The sequence below is a fragment of the Dicentrarchus labrax genome, unplaced genomic scaffold (genome assembly GCF_905237075.1).
Source record: "Dicentrarchus labrax unplaced genomic scaffold, dlabrax2021, whole genome shotgun sequence".
Lineage (NCBI taxonomy): Eukaryota > Metazoa > Chordata > Actinopteri > Moronidae > Dicentrarchus > Dicentrarchus labrax.
The window spans coordinates 25,502,107-25,521,249 of NW_026136711.1; the positions used below are offsets into that span (position 1 = coordinate 25,502,107).

General features: G+C 41.2%; 3 protein-coding genes across 3 annotated transcripts; 1 reads left to right on the top strand and 2 right to left on the bottom strand.

Annotated features, from left to right (window-relative positions):
- The first annotated feature begins 228 nt into the window (after positions 1–228).
- slc32a1 (solute carrier family 32 member 1) lies at positions 229–4,953 on the top strand. The gene is made up of 2 exons (XM_051414399.1): positions 229–1,188; positions 2,372–4,953. The coding sequence occupies exons 1-2, from the start codon at positions 796–798 to the stop codon at positions 3,557–3,559; spliced, it is 1,581 nt and encodes a 526-aa protein (XP_051270359.1). The 5' UTR covers positions 229–795; the 3' UTR covers positions 3,560–4,953.
- Positions 4,954–6,544: 1,591 nt separating this feature from the next.
- aurka (aurora kinase A) lies at positions 6,545–11,607 on the bottom strand. The gene is made up of 9 exons (XM_051414404.1): positions 11,287–11,607; positions 10,803–10,868; positions 10,116–10,449; positions 9,986–10,028; positions 9,704–9,895; positions 8,869–9,007; positions 8,188–8,336; positions 7,734–7,908; positions 6,545–7,371 (listed from the first exon to the last, which is right to left on the bottom strand). Exons 2-9 carry the CDS (start codon positions 10,863–10,865, stop codon positions 7,189–7,191), a joined length of 1,278 nt encoding a protein of 425 aa, XP_051270364.1. The 5' UTR covers positions 10,866–10,868; positions 11,287–11,607; the 3' UTR covers positions 6,545–7,188.
- A 1,381-nt stretch (positions 11,608–12,988) lies between these two features.
- On the bottom strand, positions 12,989–18,991 carry prelid3b (PRELI domain containing 3). The gene is made up of 6 exons (XM_051414410.1): positions 18,823–18,991; positions 17,496–17,664; positions 15,719–15,808; positions 15,242–15,312; positions 15,039–15,141; positions 12,989–14,507 (listed from the first exon to the last, which is right to left on the bottom strand). Exons 1-6 carry the CDS (start codon positions 18,852–18,854, stop codon positions 14,391–14,393), a joined length of 582 nt encoding a protein of 193 aa, XP_051270370.1. The 5' UTR covers positions 18,855–18,991; the 3' UTR covers positions 12,989–14,390.
- Between the last annotated feature and the right edge of the window lie 152 nt (positions 18,992–19,143).

The window sequence follows — 19,143 nt, forward strand, 5'->3', positions numbered from 1 at the left end:
CTCTTATGTTATATAATCTGGTCCAAAGAGTTTGGGTTTTCGTTAAATTCCATCCTCCTTTTATACGCGTAAAGTTATGCAAGATTTGAGGCCCCCGAAATGTCATTGGATGTTAGGATGAGGTATTATAGATTATGGGTTGAGGAAGGGGTGGTGGGGGTACTACAAGCACCTCCCCTAGAAATGCAGCAAATCTCTCCCGTTTTCTCCTGGTGGGGCACTGGGAGGGCTGGAGACGTGCTTTGCATTGGCAGGCTGATGAGAACACGTGTCTCCTCCCTGCCTCCCCCCCGGGCTCCACGGTACCGCATTGGCATCAGTAAAGGCACCTGAAAACCGACAACCAACTCCTGGAAACGCTGCCTGCCACCTTATAACCCGAAAGAAAACGATACTATAGGCCCTACAGAGACCTGTGGCTCGCCTTTCTTCGTGCGTAAAGCTTTTGCGCACACCGCCAAACTGCCTCAGAGACTGAATAGGTGCGCTAACTCGTCGAGCATCAGAGCGCAGTGCCAAGATGCAGAAACGGAGCAGCGACGTCTGAAGGTGACATGAACCTGGGGATAATCAAGAGCAGCAGGCGTACATTGACCAAGAAGTGGAGATAGCAACTGAAAACCGACGGTGTCTTGAAACCAAACTTGCGCTTCCCCCCCTCCCCCCGTGGCTTTATCTAATGCAGAGAAACAAGAGCTGCCATCCAAAGTAGCCTCACATTTTTACTGACTGGAGGAGGAGAAAAAAGAACCTAATTAAGCTGCAGCCAGTTGAGATTCAGGAGAGGAACGAAAAATGGCGACATTAATCAGAAGCAAGCTTTCTAATAAACTGTCAAATGCAGCCACCGCTGTTTCCAACAAATCCCAGGCGAAGGTGAGCGGGATGTTCGCCAAAATGGGGTTCCAGGCCGCCACCGACGAGGAGGGTCTGGGCTTCGTCGCCTGCGATGACCTGGACTACGACCACCGGCAAGGCATGCAGATGGACATTTTGACATCCGATGAAATGGGGGGAGAGGGGAGCGGAGACGGAGGCGCGCTGGAAGGTGACAGCCACTACCAGAGGGACGGCACCGGTCCACCGCGCTCCGCCTCAAAGGACGGAGGTCCGACGAACGAGTTGACTGAAGCGAGACCAAAAATCACCGCTTGGGAGGCGGGCTGGAACGTCACGAACGCAATCCAGGTAAAGACGCACTTCACGGATTATAAACGGGCGGTGCCGGTGCTCGGGTCTAATTGGCTCGTTCCGGAGCAGCTGTGTAAAATTCGAGATAAACTCACACCTGCGACCGAATAAAAAAAAAGGTGCATTAAAATATTCATACAAAACAAAGATCACCAGGTTCAGTCCCTTTGAAGCAACTTCGTCAAGTTGCTGTTTTTTAAATAATTAAAAAAATAAAAAATAAAAAGAAATTACTTTTGGCTTTGACATAGAAGATTTCTTGAACACACAACTTATTTTTATCCTAATTATATACTTTTACTGGAGCAATGCAGAGATTTCAGAGGCGTTAAAATGCGCTGAAAAAAAGGGAGGTAGTTGATGCCCTGTGCCCCCCCCCCCTCCTCCTCCTCCTCCTCCTCAACACACATTCTTTGTCTGTATAGTGATGTCCACTGTCACTGACAACTGCCCACCTAATACTCCGCATGGAATTTATTAATCCATGAAGAATAACAGCATCATTTTGTAGACTTTAGGCGTAGAAACTTTAAGCATATTTTTTTACCATATTTTTTCGATTGTTTTGTGGCAGTTTAAAGCCACCGTAATAATTACAGCTATGGGCAAAGATGTCTGAAGTGTAATGAATCACAAATATTCCAATATTGTCTTGGCATTGCATTTGTAGACAGAAATAAATTGCTTTTCTTTTTTTAAATCATTACTATTAAATATCCAATTACGCACAGAGACACACACTCACTGAGAGTCTAGTCTTGTGTGTGTGTGTGTGTGTGTGTGTGTGTGTGAAGGCTCTGCGACAAACAAGAAAAAAAAATTCCCTAGACGCAATCCTTGTCATGCCTTATCACGGCTGTGGTCACGGAAGTCACCGTGACGTCAGAGTGTGTCTCCTCCAGCTCGTGGTGACGTCAGAGGCGGGCGGATGCGCTCAAAGCGAAGTGGAAAACCCACAACATGAAAAAAAAAAAAAAAAAAAAAAGGGAGTGACATCCATTGAGGAGTCAGGCCGAGGCAAAGCCCAAAAAGCAACATGCAATTCAAATATATTTTGGTTAATTCAAATAAAAATGTGTCAAAGCATTAATTACCTAATACTTAATGATCAAACTCTAACAATTTAATCCATTCACAATATGTGTTGTTGTTTTTTTTTGCCTTTTTTCTATGTTCCTAGGGGATGTTCGTTCTTGGGTTGCCCTACGCCATCCTGCACGGAGGATACCTCGGACTCTTTCTCATTATTTTCGCCGCTGTGGTGTGCTGTTACACGGGGAAAATCCTCATTGCATGCCTGTACGAGGAGGACGAAGACGGGCAGCTCGTCCGTGTGAGGGACTCCTATGTGGACATTGCCAACGCCTGCTGTGCGCCCAGATTCCCGTCTTTAGGTGGCCATATCGTGAATGTAGCCCAAATCATAGAGTTAGTGATGACTTGCATCCTGTATGTGGTGGTCAGTGGTAATCTCATGTACAACAGCTTCCCAGACATGCCAATTTCCCAGAAGTCCTGGGCCATCATCGCTACCGCCGCTCTGCTCCCCTGCGCCTTCCTCAAGAACCTGAAAGCCGTCTCCAAGTTCAGCTTGCTGTGCACAATGGCCCACTTTGTCATCAACGTCCTGGTGATAGCGTACTGCCTCTCCAGAGCGAGGGACTGGGCCTGGGACAAGGTCAAGTTTTACATCGACGTCAAGAAGTTCCCCATCTCCATTGGGATTATCGTGTTCAGCTACACCTCGCAGATCTTCCTGCCGTCCCTGGAGGGGAACATGTATAAACCGAGCGAGTTCCACTGCATGATGAACTGGACTCACATCGCTGCCTGTATCCTCAAGGGCCTGTTCGCCCTGGTGGCCTACTTGACCTGGGCTGACGAAACCAAGGAGGTCATCACAGACAACCTGCCCCCAACCATCCGAGCCGTCGTCAATATCTTCCTAGTGGCCAAAGCTTTGCTGTCGTATCCGCTGCCGTTTTTCGCCGCCGTCGAGGTTTTAGAGAAATCGTTTTTTAATGATGGGGCTCGTGCGTACTTTCCAGATTGCTACGGAGGCGACGGACGCCTCAAATCCTGGGGACTCTCTCTCCGATGTATCCTTGTTGTGTTCACCTTGCTCATGGCGATCTATGTGCCACATTTCGCCCTCCTCATGGGTCTCACCGGCAGCCTGACAGGCGCAGGCCTGTGCTTTCTGCTTCCCAGTCTCTTCCACCTTAAGCTTTTATGGAGAAAGCTGCTATGGCACCAGGTTTTCTTTGACGTGGCCATCTTTGTAATAGGAGGTATATGCAGTGTATCTGGTTTTATCCACTCAGTAGAGGGGCTAGTAGAGGCTTTCAAATATAACATAGAAGAGTAGATTGCATTGCTGGAACTAGATGTTAACTGCAAATCCCCATTTAGTGAAAAAATAATAAAACACACGAGTTCCCGGCAAGCGCGGCCCTTCTGCTTAACTCATGCGTAAAAAGCGCGCGCACAGAACACACGCGGACATTTTCGCACTCACTCTTGCATCAGTTCAGAAGTAACGCGCACACACACGCACACACACACACACACACACACACACACACACACACACACACACACACACACACACACTCTAGGAGCCGAGGGAATCCAATGCATCCACAACACACTATATGGACAATACATGTTGTATAAATATGCGAACAAACGTACATATACATATTTTCCAGTGGAGTGAACGTTTACAATATTGACCTTAAATAAATTTGCAAAAAGGGCAGTTTGTCTTTTAGTCGCTCTTGTGGTGCTTCCCCCACATGAGACTTCACTTCATGTAACGCTCCAGTTTGTGATGGACAGATATTCGACGGCATAATGTGATTCAATGATGATCAAGATAAGTTTATTTTAAAAGAAGAAGGAAAAAATAAATAAAGTTAAACCACTTTCTTCTATAGGTAATTTGCAATATGATTATGGGGCAGTGAATGTGGTGTTTAATCCAGAAAAAAGCCTCTGGGACGGAAAAAAACCCCCAACACACAATGGCAATAACCAGCAGTAGAAACACATGAATGCATATAGAAACATATGTTCCGTTAGAAATGAGGAAATTGGACCTTCCCCCCCACCCCCACCCCCGAGCAGTTTAAAATACTGGAAATGCAAAATATCAAAGTACACAGCAGCTATACAAACTATGCATTGAATGTATGATATTTCAGACACATAAAACACAATGAAAAGTAGAAATATTAAAAAAAGAAAAGAAAGAAAAGATCCTGCAAATTTAAATTCTTCTGCGTGAAAGTGTTAATGCTTTGGTATTCTTTCCAATATTAACCTTTAATTTATTGCGCTTTTAAATAGGCAATAACTCAAATTCACCTGACCTAGTAAAATGTCCGAACCCCCCCCGGCCCCATACATCCTGGCCTAAATTTCATCTAGATGGGGACTCCAAATTGAAATCCTGCACACTCGGTTCACCATAATGCTTGTCATTACATTTGAAAACAAAATGGCCTGTTATGAAATTAATTTGAAAGATTCCCGTCTCGAAAATTCGGTGTCTGAAAAATATTTTTCAGAGGTCATTAAAGAGGAAAATGTGCATACAGACATTTTTCATTCTGTGCAATCCAATGGGTCCTGTGGAAATGTTATAAAACCGTATGTGTAGTGTGTAATTGTGGTTTCAAAAAGATGGAATGTATATCTCAAAGTCGTTATCATATATCGTGAAATTAATATTAAAGAATAAAGAAATAAGTGAAATTATATTGTAAAAATGTGTGTGGTTTTATGTAAAACGAAAACGCGGTCAGAACATGTATTTTTTTTTCTCTCTATAATAAAAGACAGAAAATGATGGAGAAAAAAAGTCGCATTCATATTTATTTTTTTAATCGAAATTTAGGTTAATTGACACCGTTTAAAGGCTGCAAAAGGCCTAAAAAAGAAATAACCATATAATGTGTGTGTCTCAGGGTTTGAGTGAGTGGAATGAAGGTCGATACAGACCCACTCTGTCTACTACAAATATATTTCTCTACATCTATATATTCTCGACTGTTGCCTATAATAGAGAAAGTGAAAGACGTGCGTGTTTCTCCGCCGGGACTCCTGCATGCTCAAATGAAGCGCATGTCGACAGATTTTCTGCTGCAGGCAGGCAGGCAGGGAATCAGGCCTTATGATCGACCTGCTCATCCACTGAGCCGATCTCCCTGCGTAGACAACATCTGGACGAACCGTTTATTCTCTGAGTGGGCTAATCTCCAGCTGTTGAACCATCAAAGCTACCTGGTGCATACGAGTGCACGGATTTACCTCATAGCGGAGTCCATCTAAAACTATTAGCAACTTAAAATAGGAGGGGGGGGGTAAGTTCACATGTAACAAAGCTGCAGTGAGGAGGAAAACGTGGTGAAATAATGTCTAATGTGGTCACTGGATAAAAAACAGGCAGACGTGCTACAGACATCTCACTGCACCGAGGTCAACGTAATGGATACATTGGTTATAAGTCCTGGATTCATCCTAGTTCAATAGGCGAGATAAAGCTGAGAGAATACTGGCATTATCCAGAGGACAAGCATCAACACGTCGGTATTTGATGGGAAATCCAACAACTGAGACACAGCGGAATAAACTTAGAGAAAAAGAAAACAGCTTTACGCACAAGTACAATTACGAACTAAATGAAGGATTTTTAACAATAACAAACAATAAGACGATGTTCCTCCTGTAATGAGCTCCCGGACACTGGATATTATCATGGCTGGGGAGCCACCTAGCGGACAGGAGCGTGACTGCTTAAAAACAGAGAAATTACAGCACTGTGTAACATGAAGGAATATTATTTAGGGGTTTTAACTATTTAATGCTTGATGGATGAAATTAGACGTTTTACTGCCGCCAGGGAAACAGCTAATAAAAGTATTGCACAATATTGTATTCCACAGACCTGAGCAGTGTCTTTATGGCATAAACTTAGGGTCCATTTCTCTAATTGAACAGAGTTGGGTGACACCTACTCTTCATGCCGCCTAAACAGACACTTTTTGGAGCAGTCTTTAAAAGCCAGGATTACCAAATTATCTGGTCAACGTCACAGAGAGAATCCGGTTTCACATTTTAGGAAGTTCTTGGTTTTATCTAGAAAAGGTACTCTCATAACTCCATAAACGTTGATTTCCATAATATGGAAGGGTTTATTTATACATATATTTATACTCGTCAAATTTAAAAAGATCAATTTCAGTCTACACTTAACCTTCTGGAAACAAATCCTTTTAATTTTTAAATATAGCCAAAAACATGATACAACCCTTTTAGCTACAACACGTAACCCACGAAAACCACTAACTTCTTCACTTTTCAGCATTTTATTGTAACAGCAATTCACTGTGATGAACACGTTTATTAACAAATTATTAACAAAGACAGTGAATTAATACAACCTACAATCTGTACATGCTCCCAATTCAGTTCTAGTGGTGTACTGGCGCCCCCTGCTGGTTCTGATGAAACAGTACTTTATTATTGGAAGCATCTCGCTCACTTCTAGTGCAAAGTCTTGTTTACCAAGTACTTGAGATTGAAATGCACAGATGATAAACATAAAATACTTTTCACTGACAGACATATACTGCTTAATTCCAATGAAAGATAATTTATTTTTTATTTCAAGTAATGGCATTTTAGAGAAGCTCGATAAAAATTTCATAATTATACAAATACAGTGAAATATTTACAGGCAATAGGATGCCATCGGGTAAGACAAGGAAACTCAAAAAGGGTAAGAAGATAAAAAAAAAGTGTAAGAAAAAGATAAACCAAGTGGCTCAAGATGCCTGCAGACAAACATCCATGTGAAGTGATTTCGTAGTCAATAAAGTAGTACAAGTATGCACTGGTGTTCGTGTTTCACACCTTTGTGTAGGTTGTGTTCGGCACTAATCCACCCTCATGTTCAGCCATCAGATGTCAGGTGGAGGGGAACACAAGGCCTCATTTGCTGGGCTCTTCGTTGTTCAGGGTTGTGGGCTTCTTGGAGGAGGACTCGACCACCCAGGGGTGGGACAGGACTCCCTGGATGGGCAGTCTGTGCATAGGGTTGTGCTTCAGCAGCCTGGCAACCAAGTCTTTGGCTCCAGCGCTGGTGTTTGCTTGTGCAGGGTAAGTATACTCCACCTGGAAGGTAGAGACAGAAAACCAGCACAAACATTAAACAGCAATTATAAATTACACTGTAAACTGCAAACTCCAGGGGGATGATAAAGGCGACAGCTCTGAAACCATCCAAGCATCCTCTATCAAGTGCTTCTTTTTTCACTTACTTATAAGCCACCACTCTGATTTACAGGTTGTCCTTTAACTAGATAGCTTTTGCAGTAAATTACACTTAATGAGTATATTTATTTCACTATGAATTGTTAGCTACATAACAAGTACTCATTTGATTCTGCATTAAAATGTCGTCAAAAAAAAAAAAAAAAAAAATAGACAGCTCTATAATGTCTGCTAGCTGTTGTAGTTATCCATCCTGTGCTTACCCTTGATATCCTGCGGTAGGTCTCCTCATGAGTTTTTGCTTCGAAGGGGGGTTTTCCAACCAGGAACTCGTAGCAAAGGACACCCAGACTCCACAGGTCCACCTTTTCGTCATGAGTTTTTCCCTCAATCATCTCTGGAGGCAGGTAATCCAGTGTTCCACACAGAGTGGATCTCCTGAACAAGGAAAGAAGAGTAGATAAAGTTAGTTTGTAGTCTCTCTGTTATAGTGGGACAAAAAGTAGAATACACAAGAAGTTCAAAAATGTAAAGACCCAAGAATAATTCCTGACCAGAGCACAGACACTGAAGCCAAACAAGTCAATTGCAAATGCAACCCAAATTATTGTTATTATTCCTCGAACATTATAATACCATAGTTAAAAAAGGCTTTACAGATAAATTAGTTCAATAAAAAGAAAAGGTGCCGTTTGTACAAAAGCGTACGTGTATTACCTAGAGGAGGGTGTATGAACAGACCAGCCAAAATCTGCAATCTTCAGCTCCCCATTGGCCCCCAGTAACAGGTTCTCTGGTTTGATGTCTCTGTGGATCACCTTCTTGGAGTGGCAATAGTTGAGGGCATCTGCCAGCTCCATGATGTACTAGTACAGCACATAAAGCCATGGTGAATACAACACGCATACTGATTGACAGCATTCTCTTAATTTTTAAATATTCAATAAACTCAAGAAAGGACACAGAACACCAACATATGAGAAGCAGCATGTTCACTGAAGGGGTAAATTGAAACTGTCTCATTATACTGAATTTGGGAACAGGCAGATATACTGTAATAATAAGCACTGCATGGTAGTACCATGGTTTCATAACACTATCGCGTTGCATAAACAAGTAACTACAGTTGGGAATGAAATCAGGATGGAGGGGGGAGTAACGTTAACATTAGAAGAAAAACATCAGGATAAAAAAGGTGTCTGATAATTCATTTAGCCTACACACACACACATAAATAGACTTTATTTTCCCAGGAAATACTTGACCTAGCCAATAGAACGGCATAGAGAGAGCAAGGCATATAGGAAACTAATCTAAAACACAGATGGTGTAATTCTATAGCCATTACACTGTGCAATCAACATTTACTTCATAATGACGACGAAGTGTCAAACTTACTGTGGCACTTCTGTCCTCAGGAAAACTTCCACAGCGCTGCAGTTCACTGTACAGTTCACCCTTGGGCGCAAACTCAAGGATGAGATACACACGAGAGGAGTCATGGAAGTAACCGTAGAGACGCAGGATATTGGGGTGCCTGTGGGATGTCCATGCAGAGAAGTGTTTAGTTGAAACACCCAGCAAATATTTGAAGAGAGCAAACAGCAGCAGAACCAAATGAACACTGGCACTAGCCAATGCCTCAGCAGCTGCTTTGTAGAGGTCCATGGTCTGAGCTCATGCCTAACGTCTATGCATTATGTCTGGTCAAAACTTTCAAAACAGATCAGATTGTAACTCAAGACAGAAGAAATAGAAACATGAACCAAGCAATTATTTTGCTTTTCCTGAAGCTCCATTCCTTGTTATCACCGTTAACAGTCACTTGAGCCAGTGCACTCTCTAGATCCCTGTCTTTTGAAAGAGGAGTTAGAAGCAGTTTTTTAAATATTGAAGCTCAGCTTCGACTCCATGTGGCACCTGTCCAGGCTACTGTTTATACAAGATGTCTTCTAGTATGCAACAGTGGCTGCTGTTATGCAAGTTAACTTCCAGACCTTTATGTTTGTTTGTTCCTCTTTAGCTTAAACCTGACTGGTCATTGGAATTTGTGTTACTGTTCCATTCAAACTATGTGACATTACAGAAATTGGTAGACGGTGAGCAGCAATTGAAATCTCTGAACCGTTGGAAATGAATTAAGAAGACCACTGTGTCAAACTGCCTCTGGTTGTCCCAACTCCATCAGTACTCATATCTGACATTATACCCAATAATCTGAACACCACATTACCTGAGGTGAGACTGGATCTCCACTTCTCTCCTCAGCTGGTGCTCCACACCGGCCTTCTCCAGCTGCTTCTTAAAGAGCACCTTCAGGGCCAAGATGAATTTACTTTGGCGCTCTCTGGCAAGGTAGACATTGCCAAATTTACCCTTTCCTAAGGGACGTCCGATGTCAAAATTTTCCAGGCTCCATCGCTTGCTGTGTGAGTAAAAATATGTACAGTTTTATAATCGTACCATAGATTATATGAAATATATTAGTATAATGAATCACACTTATCAGACATACTTTGATGCAGAATCGCTTGCAGAATCATTCTTGGCAGGTTTGTCTACAAAAAAGGGGAAGATGATATCTTTTAGTATTCAAAACACAAACACTCTTTCGATTAGTTTGTCCAACTTTGAATTATGCTTACTCTGTGGCTTCTCCGGCTTCGCCAGTTCTGAAGTCGGTTTGGCCGGCTCGGGGTTAACCTTGGGCACATTTGTCTTTGACTGGTTTTGCTGGGAAACACATTTGGACTGTGGCACAGGATTCCCTTTCTGAGTAGCAGGGTTCACATTTTGATCAACTGGGTGTGTGGACTTGACAGCAACGGAGACATGGGATACTGGTTTCTGGTGGCTCACAGGCCGCTGAATGCGCTGAGGTCCATTCGACATACCAAGGACACGCTGATGCTGAGTTGGTGTAACTACCGCCATCTGTGACTGTGACACAGGAATCCGCTTTGGACCGTAACCATTTGACTGTAATCAAAGGAAATCACCAAACATTGAATAAATTTGCTTTCAGATCTGAGAACATGAAGACTCCATCTTTTTATGTGATTAGGCCTCCCACTATTTGACTGCCTGGGTAAACATTCAACTGATCGGTACTTTGACAAATTATTATCTTTATTCCGTTATTGTTACCCTCAATCCTGCCTGTTATATTCACATTCTCAGCTGTGTGTGCCTACTTATTGTTGTCACTGTTCTGAGACTCAATAAACTACAAATAAACTGAAGTTTAACACATCAGTAAACAACAGTATGACAATGTGAGCCCCACAACCTGTGACAGCAGTGTATGGTCAGGACATCGTGTATTAACTTACCTTCACTTCGGGCCTTTGAAGTTTCATGTCCTTTGTCAGCTTGAGCCTGGCAGCAGAGTCCATATTCTGTCGGAAAGTGAGAAATGGAGGTGGCATCTTTAAGTTTTAAACAAATCATAAAATATAAATAAATAAATAAAAAAAAAGGTCTTAACCTCTAACAAAATACCCTCTAGGTTAATTATCTCCGGCCATTGTCTTAATATTAAGCTGTAACGTTGCTGTAACGGAGCATTGATGCTCCTTTGAACCTTTATAACATTAAAGAAACCGAATAAAATCAGAAAACTATAAGCTGTCGACCTTAAAATGAGATTAAACGTTAGAAATCTCCGTCGCGTTGCCAACGTTACCGGTTATAACGTTACATGAACGGTAAGGTCACAGCTAACGTTAGCTTTACGGTAACTTTGACCACAGCAGAACCAGCAGATACAACATGACACTACTGACGAGTATTACGTTAACTTATAATGTAACTTACCCAAATATGTTATTGCACAACGACCGACAACCCGAATTAAAACCTAGAGTAGCTCTCAAGCAGAAGCTAACATGCGTCGGCCAGTTAACGAGAGCTGATGTTTGTGGCTACATAAACATCCGCTGTAACGTTACACAGTTTTATATTTTATGGCAGCGCTTCCGCGGTACTTTCAAACGCCGTTTCGATGTTGTGTGAAAAGGTAAATGCGGGGAAAACTAAGGATTAAAAACCAACTTGTAAGCAGGCGAACGCAGACTCTAACGCGGCTAGCTAACACTGTGGTTTGATTTCAAACGTCCCTCTGGTCAAAACCTTTAAATACACCAGCGGTTCCGATTGGCTGAGGGAATGCTCTATGCTCGCTCGCCATTGGCTGAAGCGAAATTCAAGCCACCGAGGCCTGTGACGTCAGGACGGAAGTCTTCCCAAACAGCAGAGGGCGACAGCAGCATGTGTGACGGGCCCTCGGCTCCCTGCTCTCAGAGATATCACAGCAGTAAAACCGCCTATATTAAACTCTACACGGTCTGCATGTATCGGCTTTCTCTTTATACAGCCATGATAGCAACAATAGAATGAAAAGAGGTGTAGAAAACAGTAAATACAGCTTAAATAATGGCTGAAAACAATGTATATATATGCTAATAGCTACAGGAGACAAAGACTTTTCTTACAAGATCAAATGTGTAAGAATACTATAAGTAATAGATCCTTATATTCTAGATGCACTGACTTTTTCTGCCTTGTCAATTTTTAAATGATTTTGTTCCATGTTGTTAAATCAAGCCACATTTTATTTCTGTGTCTAGTCTTTAATTTTCTGGCATGTGTTCAAGCTTTTATGTTTCTTCTTCTAAATTTGAAGCAATGTTTGAACAAACATATATAGATCCCCCCCCCTAAATGTTACACACTGGACCTTTACAGAGCTCATCCTCCACCCAGCGTATGTCCACCCCAATCAAATGCAATTTAAAGCAAGTTTTTTACACAATGTTTATACTACAAACTCACTAAAGGGATGAATTAATGCCTCAGTGGCCAATTTAGGAGTAAAATTACAATGTCAGGTGTGTTTAAAATAACTAATTTTCAAAAGAATGCAGGTTATTTTCCATTAAAGTCAATACAACACAATACAAATCCAATGAGCAGGCCACATTGTGCTCAGTGCTGCCACTTTGTGGTCAGATATTATACTTACAGGAGGAATCATTGTCTTAGTTTGATGAAAATCTAACTTTTCCTCAGATTAGGTTCTGTTTTTTTTTCTAATTGTCAACAGCCTTACATGGGAATTTACCGCCTGTTATGTCACAAACGCACATGGCTCTTCCATTTCAGACATGTAACATCAACACATGATCAATGTTAGAAGAATGCAGTTGTTCTGGCCCACACCTACTGCAGGTGTGTCAGTGTGTAGATCATTTAGAGGAGAACTGCATGAATATACCATCATAACCTTTTAGCTAACAATAAGTTTTGGAAAGTATGTTTGGTTTGTGTCTCAAAAGGCAATCGAGCCACTATTTTTGCAGATTCATATGCACTGGACATCCTGTTTTCATCCACTACATGTTCAATATGGTCTAATTTATATCCAGTGCTAACTAAATTCAGTTTCCATTCCAACCAGAAGTTTTTTTTATTATTATAAAGCTGGTGTTCTTAATTTAAAGAATTACTGGCAAACATGTTCTAGTAAACAGGTTAAAATATTTTATTTTACTATCACATTCATAAGTAATGGTAAAACCTTTTTTTGTTTTCTTCAGAGGCACAAAATTCACAAATTACAGTTTCTTACTTAGCATATGACATCACAACTACTTCCAAACCAAATGTTTCTATAAATAAATATTCCTGTTACAGGTAAAAAAAAATATATAAGCTATTAAAAGATACTAAAGCTTCCACCATCATCACACTGCTGTCCGTTATATGAAGACCTTCTCAAATGCAAATTGTAACCACATTTAATCTCTCAAACAGTAATACCAAAATATTTAGATTAGAGCACCCTCAGCATGTGTAGCAGCTTAAAATATATTATTCTGTAAGTGCAAAGAAGTCAGTATGACGGTCTCAGCCTTTATACTGAGAGGATCGTGTTTAAACTGAGGAACAGTAGTGCTGATAAAACTGTTTGAGTTCATACTGATTCACATTGAAGTTATACTAAACGCAGCATTTGAGAAGATCTTCTACTAAATATAAATATGGCAAGTATCTTGATCCCTTCGTTTCACTTAAATACCTTAATAACAATATTAGTTATCACATAACAACAAAATGCAGGCTTACATACGTCACTTGGTACAGTGTGTCTTGTTATTACTGAGGTCCCTGCAAGAAAACGTTGTTGAGGAGATGGCTCTTTTACACAAATGAACCAGACGGTGAAACATTTCAGTAACATGTCACTGTTGATGGCGGTGTTAACATGTCACTGTTGATGGCTGCGTCTTTACCCAACCATCCACTCTCTGACATTCGAACCACTTTCTCGTACCCTTGATATGCATTGCACTTGACCCCCTCCTCAACAAGGCATTGTTTTATACCATCATGTCACAGCCATGTTCTTAACTGTATTACTTATAGCTGTGTCGCTGTAAACAGAGTTCACGTCAGAGGAGACTTGCTGGTATTCTGAGGTCTTTTTTGCCCACGCTGGTGCTTTCAAGAGGCTGGACAAAAAGCGGTGCGTGTGCTTTGGCACTTTTCTTGTGTTTTCAGTTCATCCAGTGCCTGTGGTACTTTTCTTTTTTTTTTTTTTGCCAGTGCTACATGTTTCCAAAACACACAGATAAAAATAGTGTTTAAACTTGTTCCTGAGCGTAACCACCCACATTTCTTCCCCAGGTCCCCCCAGATCACTGCGGTCCCTGCCAGGCAGCATCCCCTGAAAACACTTCACAGAATCCCTTCATGTTGCTGCTTGGTGTTAAAAATATATCTAATGTAGACAGTAAAAGCATATGAAAAGGATAAATTGTACCCTCAAGTAATACAAACTCCAGAGCACCAAAACATCATAAAGGGAGGCTGTACTGGCGTGCTGCTTCTCTCATTCCTTGGAAAAAAAGAGGCAGGTGTCATTTCTCAGTGACCGCAGCAGCCATCGGGGTGCGTATGGTCCCTCGTGCTGTGGCTGCCAGCTCCTCGATTTCTGCATTCAATCGCCTGATTACCCACTCCATGGCTTCACGGCCCTGATCAAGAAAAAAAACAAAGCATTAGTCCATTGGAGGGAGTTTTTTTTTTTAAGTATATTGAATACTTTCATAGTTTTGGGGCCTCTAAAAATGCATCAAATGAAATAATCTGACACAGATGTGGATGAGTTACTTTTCGGCTGAACTGCTTATAATGTATTACCACACTCAAGGGCCACAAGTAGACAATACTTGATTTTCACTTCCTAAAAAAGGTTGGAAACCACTGAAATAGTCTAAAGCACAGTTTTATTAAGTAGTAAAAATATTTTAAAAAAGGCTATATTATAAGCTGCATTTGATAATTGGGCATATGTATATGTGCATGTCCTAACACATGTTTTCATTAAGTGCAGGACCTAAAAAATATTCAGATGTGGATTTGAACATTTGTCACATTGGGAACTAATGTTACTACTTTGCCCTATGGTGCTGTGTCAATCTTTAATTTCTCCTAAGGGGGATCAATAAAGGAACATTTTATCTTATCTAACTACCTGAAAGACAAAGTCATAAGGGATCTCTTACCTTGCCAGCATTAGCAGAGATGGTGCTCGCCAAAACTCCCTCCAAGTAACTGCTGAGACTGACTCCTTTCACTGAGATGATAGCCTCCTGAGTAAGTATTGTTCTAAAGTTGAAAAGGGGTTAAAAAATATCATTGGTCAAAAGCCCTGAATATTTCAGATATTCATGAGTTATTTTAAAATCCTTGCTATGTAAAAACGTACTTCTCTTTATCCTCAGGGTGTGGTTTATATGTTAACTTTTCATCCACAGAGACCATGTTTGTGAAAGTGATCTGTAGAGGAGATATAACAAGAGACAAATTAAATAATGCTAGGAAATGTCTTATATCACAGCCTGCAGTCAGAGCGTGTGAACGCAGCATTAAGGAGGGTTCATTGTTGAAATGTGAGCTGTCAACTTGTAGAACAAGCAAGACTTCATTCCCGACTGTTTAACACATTAAAGTGTCAAGACAGATGTTTGTGGATGACACATTGAAAACAGAATATGTTTTGTAAACAGATGAAGAGATTTCATGAGAATATGTTCTGGTACAAATCTTAATTCTTTATGTCCTGGGGTAGTAACCCATTTCAGCTGATGCCTTACATAGTAATATATGTTTTGACACACAGGTTATCCCTGAGTGAGAAATCTCATCACCACAGCAGAGGGGTTGTTATGTCATTAGTACTCACATTTGTGGACTGAAGTTCGAAAACCTTGTCTTTGGGATCCACAAGCGAGTGCTCCTGAACATACGTGTATGTTCGTGCGTTACCGATGATCTGAGGACAAAGATAGAAACACACTTTAATACAAATAAACTGAACAGCTTAACTGCTTTCTAGCAGACGTTACTATATTCTTACTTGTGCAGACGTATTCATTTTCCCCCCAAAATACATTAAGCACAAAAAGCTTTATATCCTGTTTGCGATCAATACACAAATCATCTGTTGACGGCTTAATTTAAGTTACTTAATTTAGCTAAAGTTACAATTTCACATTAAAAAAAGTTACTTAATCTGTGTTTTCACTGAAAACACACCAGCTAAGATTAGTTGAATTATACGCAGTAAATCTGAACATGTCATGCTCACACCGAACGACAACTTTCTTGACTGACTAAATTTTCATTTATTTCTTCAATCTAAAAGTACATTTTAGCATAATTCACATTTAGGTTCTACGGGCAGACCTTTGGGGACAAGAAGTTTCTTGGGAAGTGTAGTTTAACCTAAAATATTTTTAGGAATTTTATCAAAGTAAAGATTGAATGGATTCTGTTTGAATCTGACGGTGGCTGTTATTTTAGCATCTTAGCATTTTACAACTATGCCTCCTATGAGGCCCTGAAAGCACAGATTTCATGGAATAATAATAATAATAATAATAATAATAATAATACTACACATTCACGTGTATAATTGTCAGGTTAAATAAAAATGGAAGCTTTGATGTCCCGTTTTATTTTATTAAAGTACAGAGATAAACCGAGAGGAAGGCATTTTCATGATACATCCAGTTTACACGCATACACTGAGGCTCAGGAGCGATTCGCTTTAAGACAAATCTGATTAAGGGCTACGTTAATATGCTATCAATCACTGGGACAGTCTGTGTCAGAGACTGCCCTTGGAATTAAAAAGGGGCTATTCATAGACGTTGTCGCCGACTACAACCCTGTGCTCAGACATCTAAGCAAGGGTCAGCAGTGAAGAACAGCAGCGGATTGGCCAATGTTTACACAGGCTAAAACATGACTGAGACGCGGGATATTATCTCTCTCCAGTCTTATCATTACCGAGTTCAGACAGTCAAAGAAACAAAAGTTCAAATGACATGTAGCAGAAATCCAGAGGCTGCCTCCGTCACTGCTTTGTATTCTAGTGACCTCTAGTTTTAACCGTGCTGACAGAGATGGAAAGTTACATCACATGCTGTCAGGGGTTACAGCTCAGGCATGACAGAAATGGCACTACCGTGTCCTGTACAACACGAGCCGTGGCACACAGCCACAAACGCGCTCTGGCTCTAGTCAGCAGCCAGGTCTGCTGCTGCTACCCCTGGATAGAAATAGCCTAGAAGGGTTAAGGTCACGCTCACTGGCTGGAAAGCATTAACCCATCTCCGGTGCGGTACTCGGGCTATAACTGGATTACTGTTCTGTGTCCTATGGTCTGAAGTAATTTCAAGCCATTTCATCACCACTTCATCACCACAATATGAGAAGATTGTGACTTGTCAGTCATGTTCCAATACTTTTTTCATCAAGTGTCATACCACTTTGATTAACCGTCAAAGACAAACATCCGGACCACGAGCACAAACTGGCACGTCAGGTCATGTGTTTTTCCATGCAGAGTCATGTGTACATTTGATCAAAGTAGTTAAACTACAAGGTTGCTGCAGTAAGAACAATGCTAGACTGTAGACCAGTACTGCTGACACAGTTTGGGTTTTAAAACTCACAGATTTCACTATGGATGGAAGACCCCACTCTGTGCTGAGAAGTCTTTTACTGTGGAGGCGTCCCTGTTTGTCTACGCCTCGGTCCAAAACATCGACTCCGATCACACCGGGATTCATGGGGTTGGGGTACTTCTGCATGGCGGCCTTGGTCACCGTCTCCCAAGGATGGCTATTGAAGGAGAGCCAACATAGGAAAATATTATTATAACACTGCAGTAAAAAGTCATACTAACTCAGTCACAACTTTTGTAAACCCACGTCTTTAGAAATATGCACTTCTTCTCCAGCACATTTCAGAGAGGAATTTGTACTTTGTTTTCACATTTATCAGTTGTAGTTATTAGTTACTTCACAAACAAAATATTTACTCAACTATAGTTAAAATAAGCTCCACGCTGACCAACTACAACAGTAAAATGCTAGTTAGACATAGCATACCACTTACAGGAGGCCAGTCTTTACTTTTGATACTTGAGGACATTTTACTAATAATACATACTTTTACTTGCATAAACATTTCAATGCAGGACATTCATCTTGGAGTATGTATCTATTTTCAAAGTATAGGCTATTGTATGTGCTCCTTGTACGAGTACTTTGAATACTTTGTTAAACTTGTTAAATTAAAGCTCAAACTGACGCGTTGAAACAATATAGCCTGCTTCCAGTCACCTGAATTACCGTCCACAACTCCAGCACTTTACAGAGCTTCACGCAGAATAAACAGCAGTGAAACGAAATGCCATTAATTGTGATTAATATCGGTCTGATTGTGATGTAGGAACAGCACTGGAGAGTAAAGATGGTGGTCTTTGGAGTAGTGCGGTCGAACGTAGTGGAGGAGGATGGTTGCCAGGGAGACACGTGAACGCGCGCCGTAATCCAGTGACGCAACAGGCACGTTAAAATGTAGGGGAAAGGTCGCGCGCTGGGGGCTGACCGGCACATTACGCAATTTGACAGGTTTTGTTTTTTTTTTGTTTTGTTTTTTCTGCAACTAAACACTTTTAGTCTTTTATTTAGCTTTTAATAATTTGTACGTGCTGTTTTAAATGTATGAGCTGTGCGTGGCCTCCTGCAGCGAGGGGTATCAATAAAATACACGGAGGGAAATCTGCCTATGTAACGTTACCAGCTGCTACTATTACTACTACAGCGACTAGTTAGTAACACTAAAGTTATAATACGGCAGCTTTTCTTTCAGTAAGTATCCGTCATAAAGTGTACACTGTGTGTGTACCGTTCACCGTATTAAATACGAAGCCAACTGGCGGTTGATAAAATAAAATAAAATAAAATAAAATAAAATAAAAACATCAACACTTACTTGAATACGTGCTCTGATGTCCAGATCTTCATGGTTTTAAACTGGTTGAACCGATGTCGGTGATGTCGGTGTTGCCGGGGAGACACGGAGTGGGCTAACCGGTGGATGTGCACAGACACACTGACCGCAGCCGGTGAACCGCGTACAAAGACAACCGCAGGTCCCCTCCCACTGTGCCACAGCAAGTCACGTGGTCGGGATTAGTGACGCACTTCCGCCGCTGTCAATGCCGCAGGAGTCCTCTGACAGTGAAGACAGATCAATGAGAAATCTTATGTATTTAAACTGAATGAATGAAAATAGAAACCTGTATCAATAAAG

Coding starts and splice junctions, on each gene's coding strand:
- aurka (XM_051414404.1), bottom strand. CDS start 10,865: ATGGACTCTGCTGCCAGGCTCAAGCTGACAAAGGACATGAAACTTCAA. Junction 8,337..8,868: donor CTGAGGACAGAAGTGCCACA/GTAAGTTTGACA, acceptor GTGCTGTACTAG/TACATCATGGAGCTGGCAGA. Junction 7,909..8,187: donor GTTCATACACCCTCCTCTAG/GTAATACACGTA, acceptor TTCCTTGTTCAG/GAGATCCACTCTGTGTGGAA.
- prelid3b (XM_051414410.1), bottom strand. CDS start 18,854: ATGAAGATCTGGACATCAGAGCACGTATTCAA. Junction 15,142..15,241: donor CACCCTGAGGATAAAGAGAA/GTACGTTTTTAC, acceptor TTTCAACTTTAG/AACAATACTTACTCAGGAGG. Junction 14,508..15,038: donor TCTCTGCTAATGCTGGCAAG/GTAAGAGATCCC, acceptor TTTCTTGATCAG/GGCCGTGAAGCCATGGAGTG.
- slc32a1 (XM_051414399.1), top strand. CDS start 796: ATGGCGACATTAATCAGAAGCAAGCTTTCTAATAAACTGTCAAATGCA. Junction 1,189..2,371: donor ACGTCACGAACGCAATCCAG/GTAAAGACGCAC, acceptor CTATGTTCCTAG/GGGATGTTCGTTCTTGGGTT.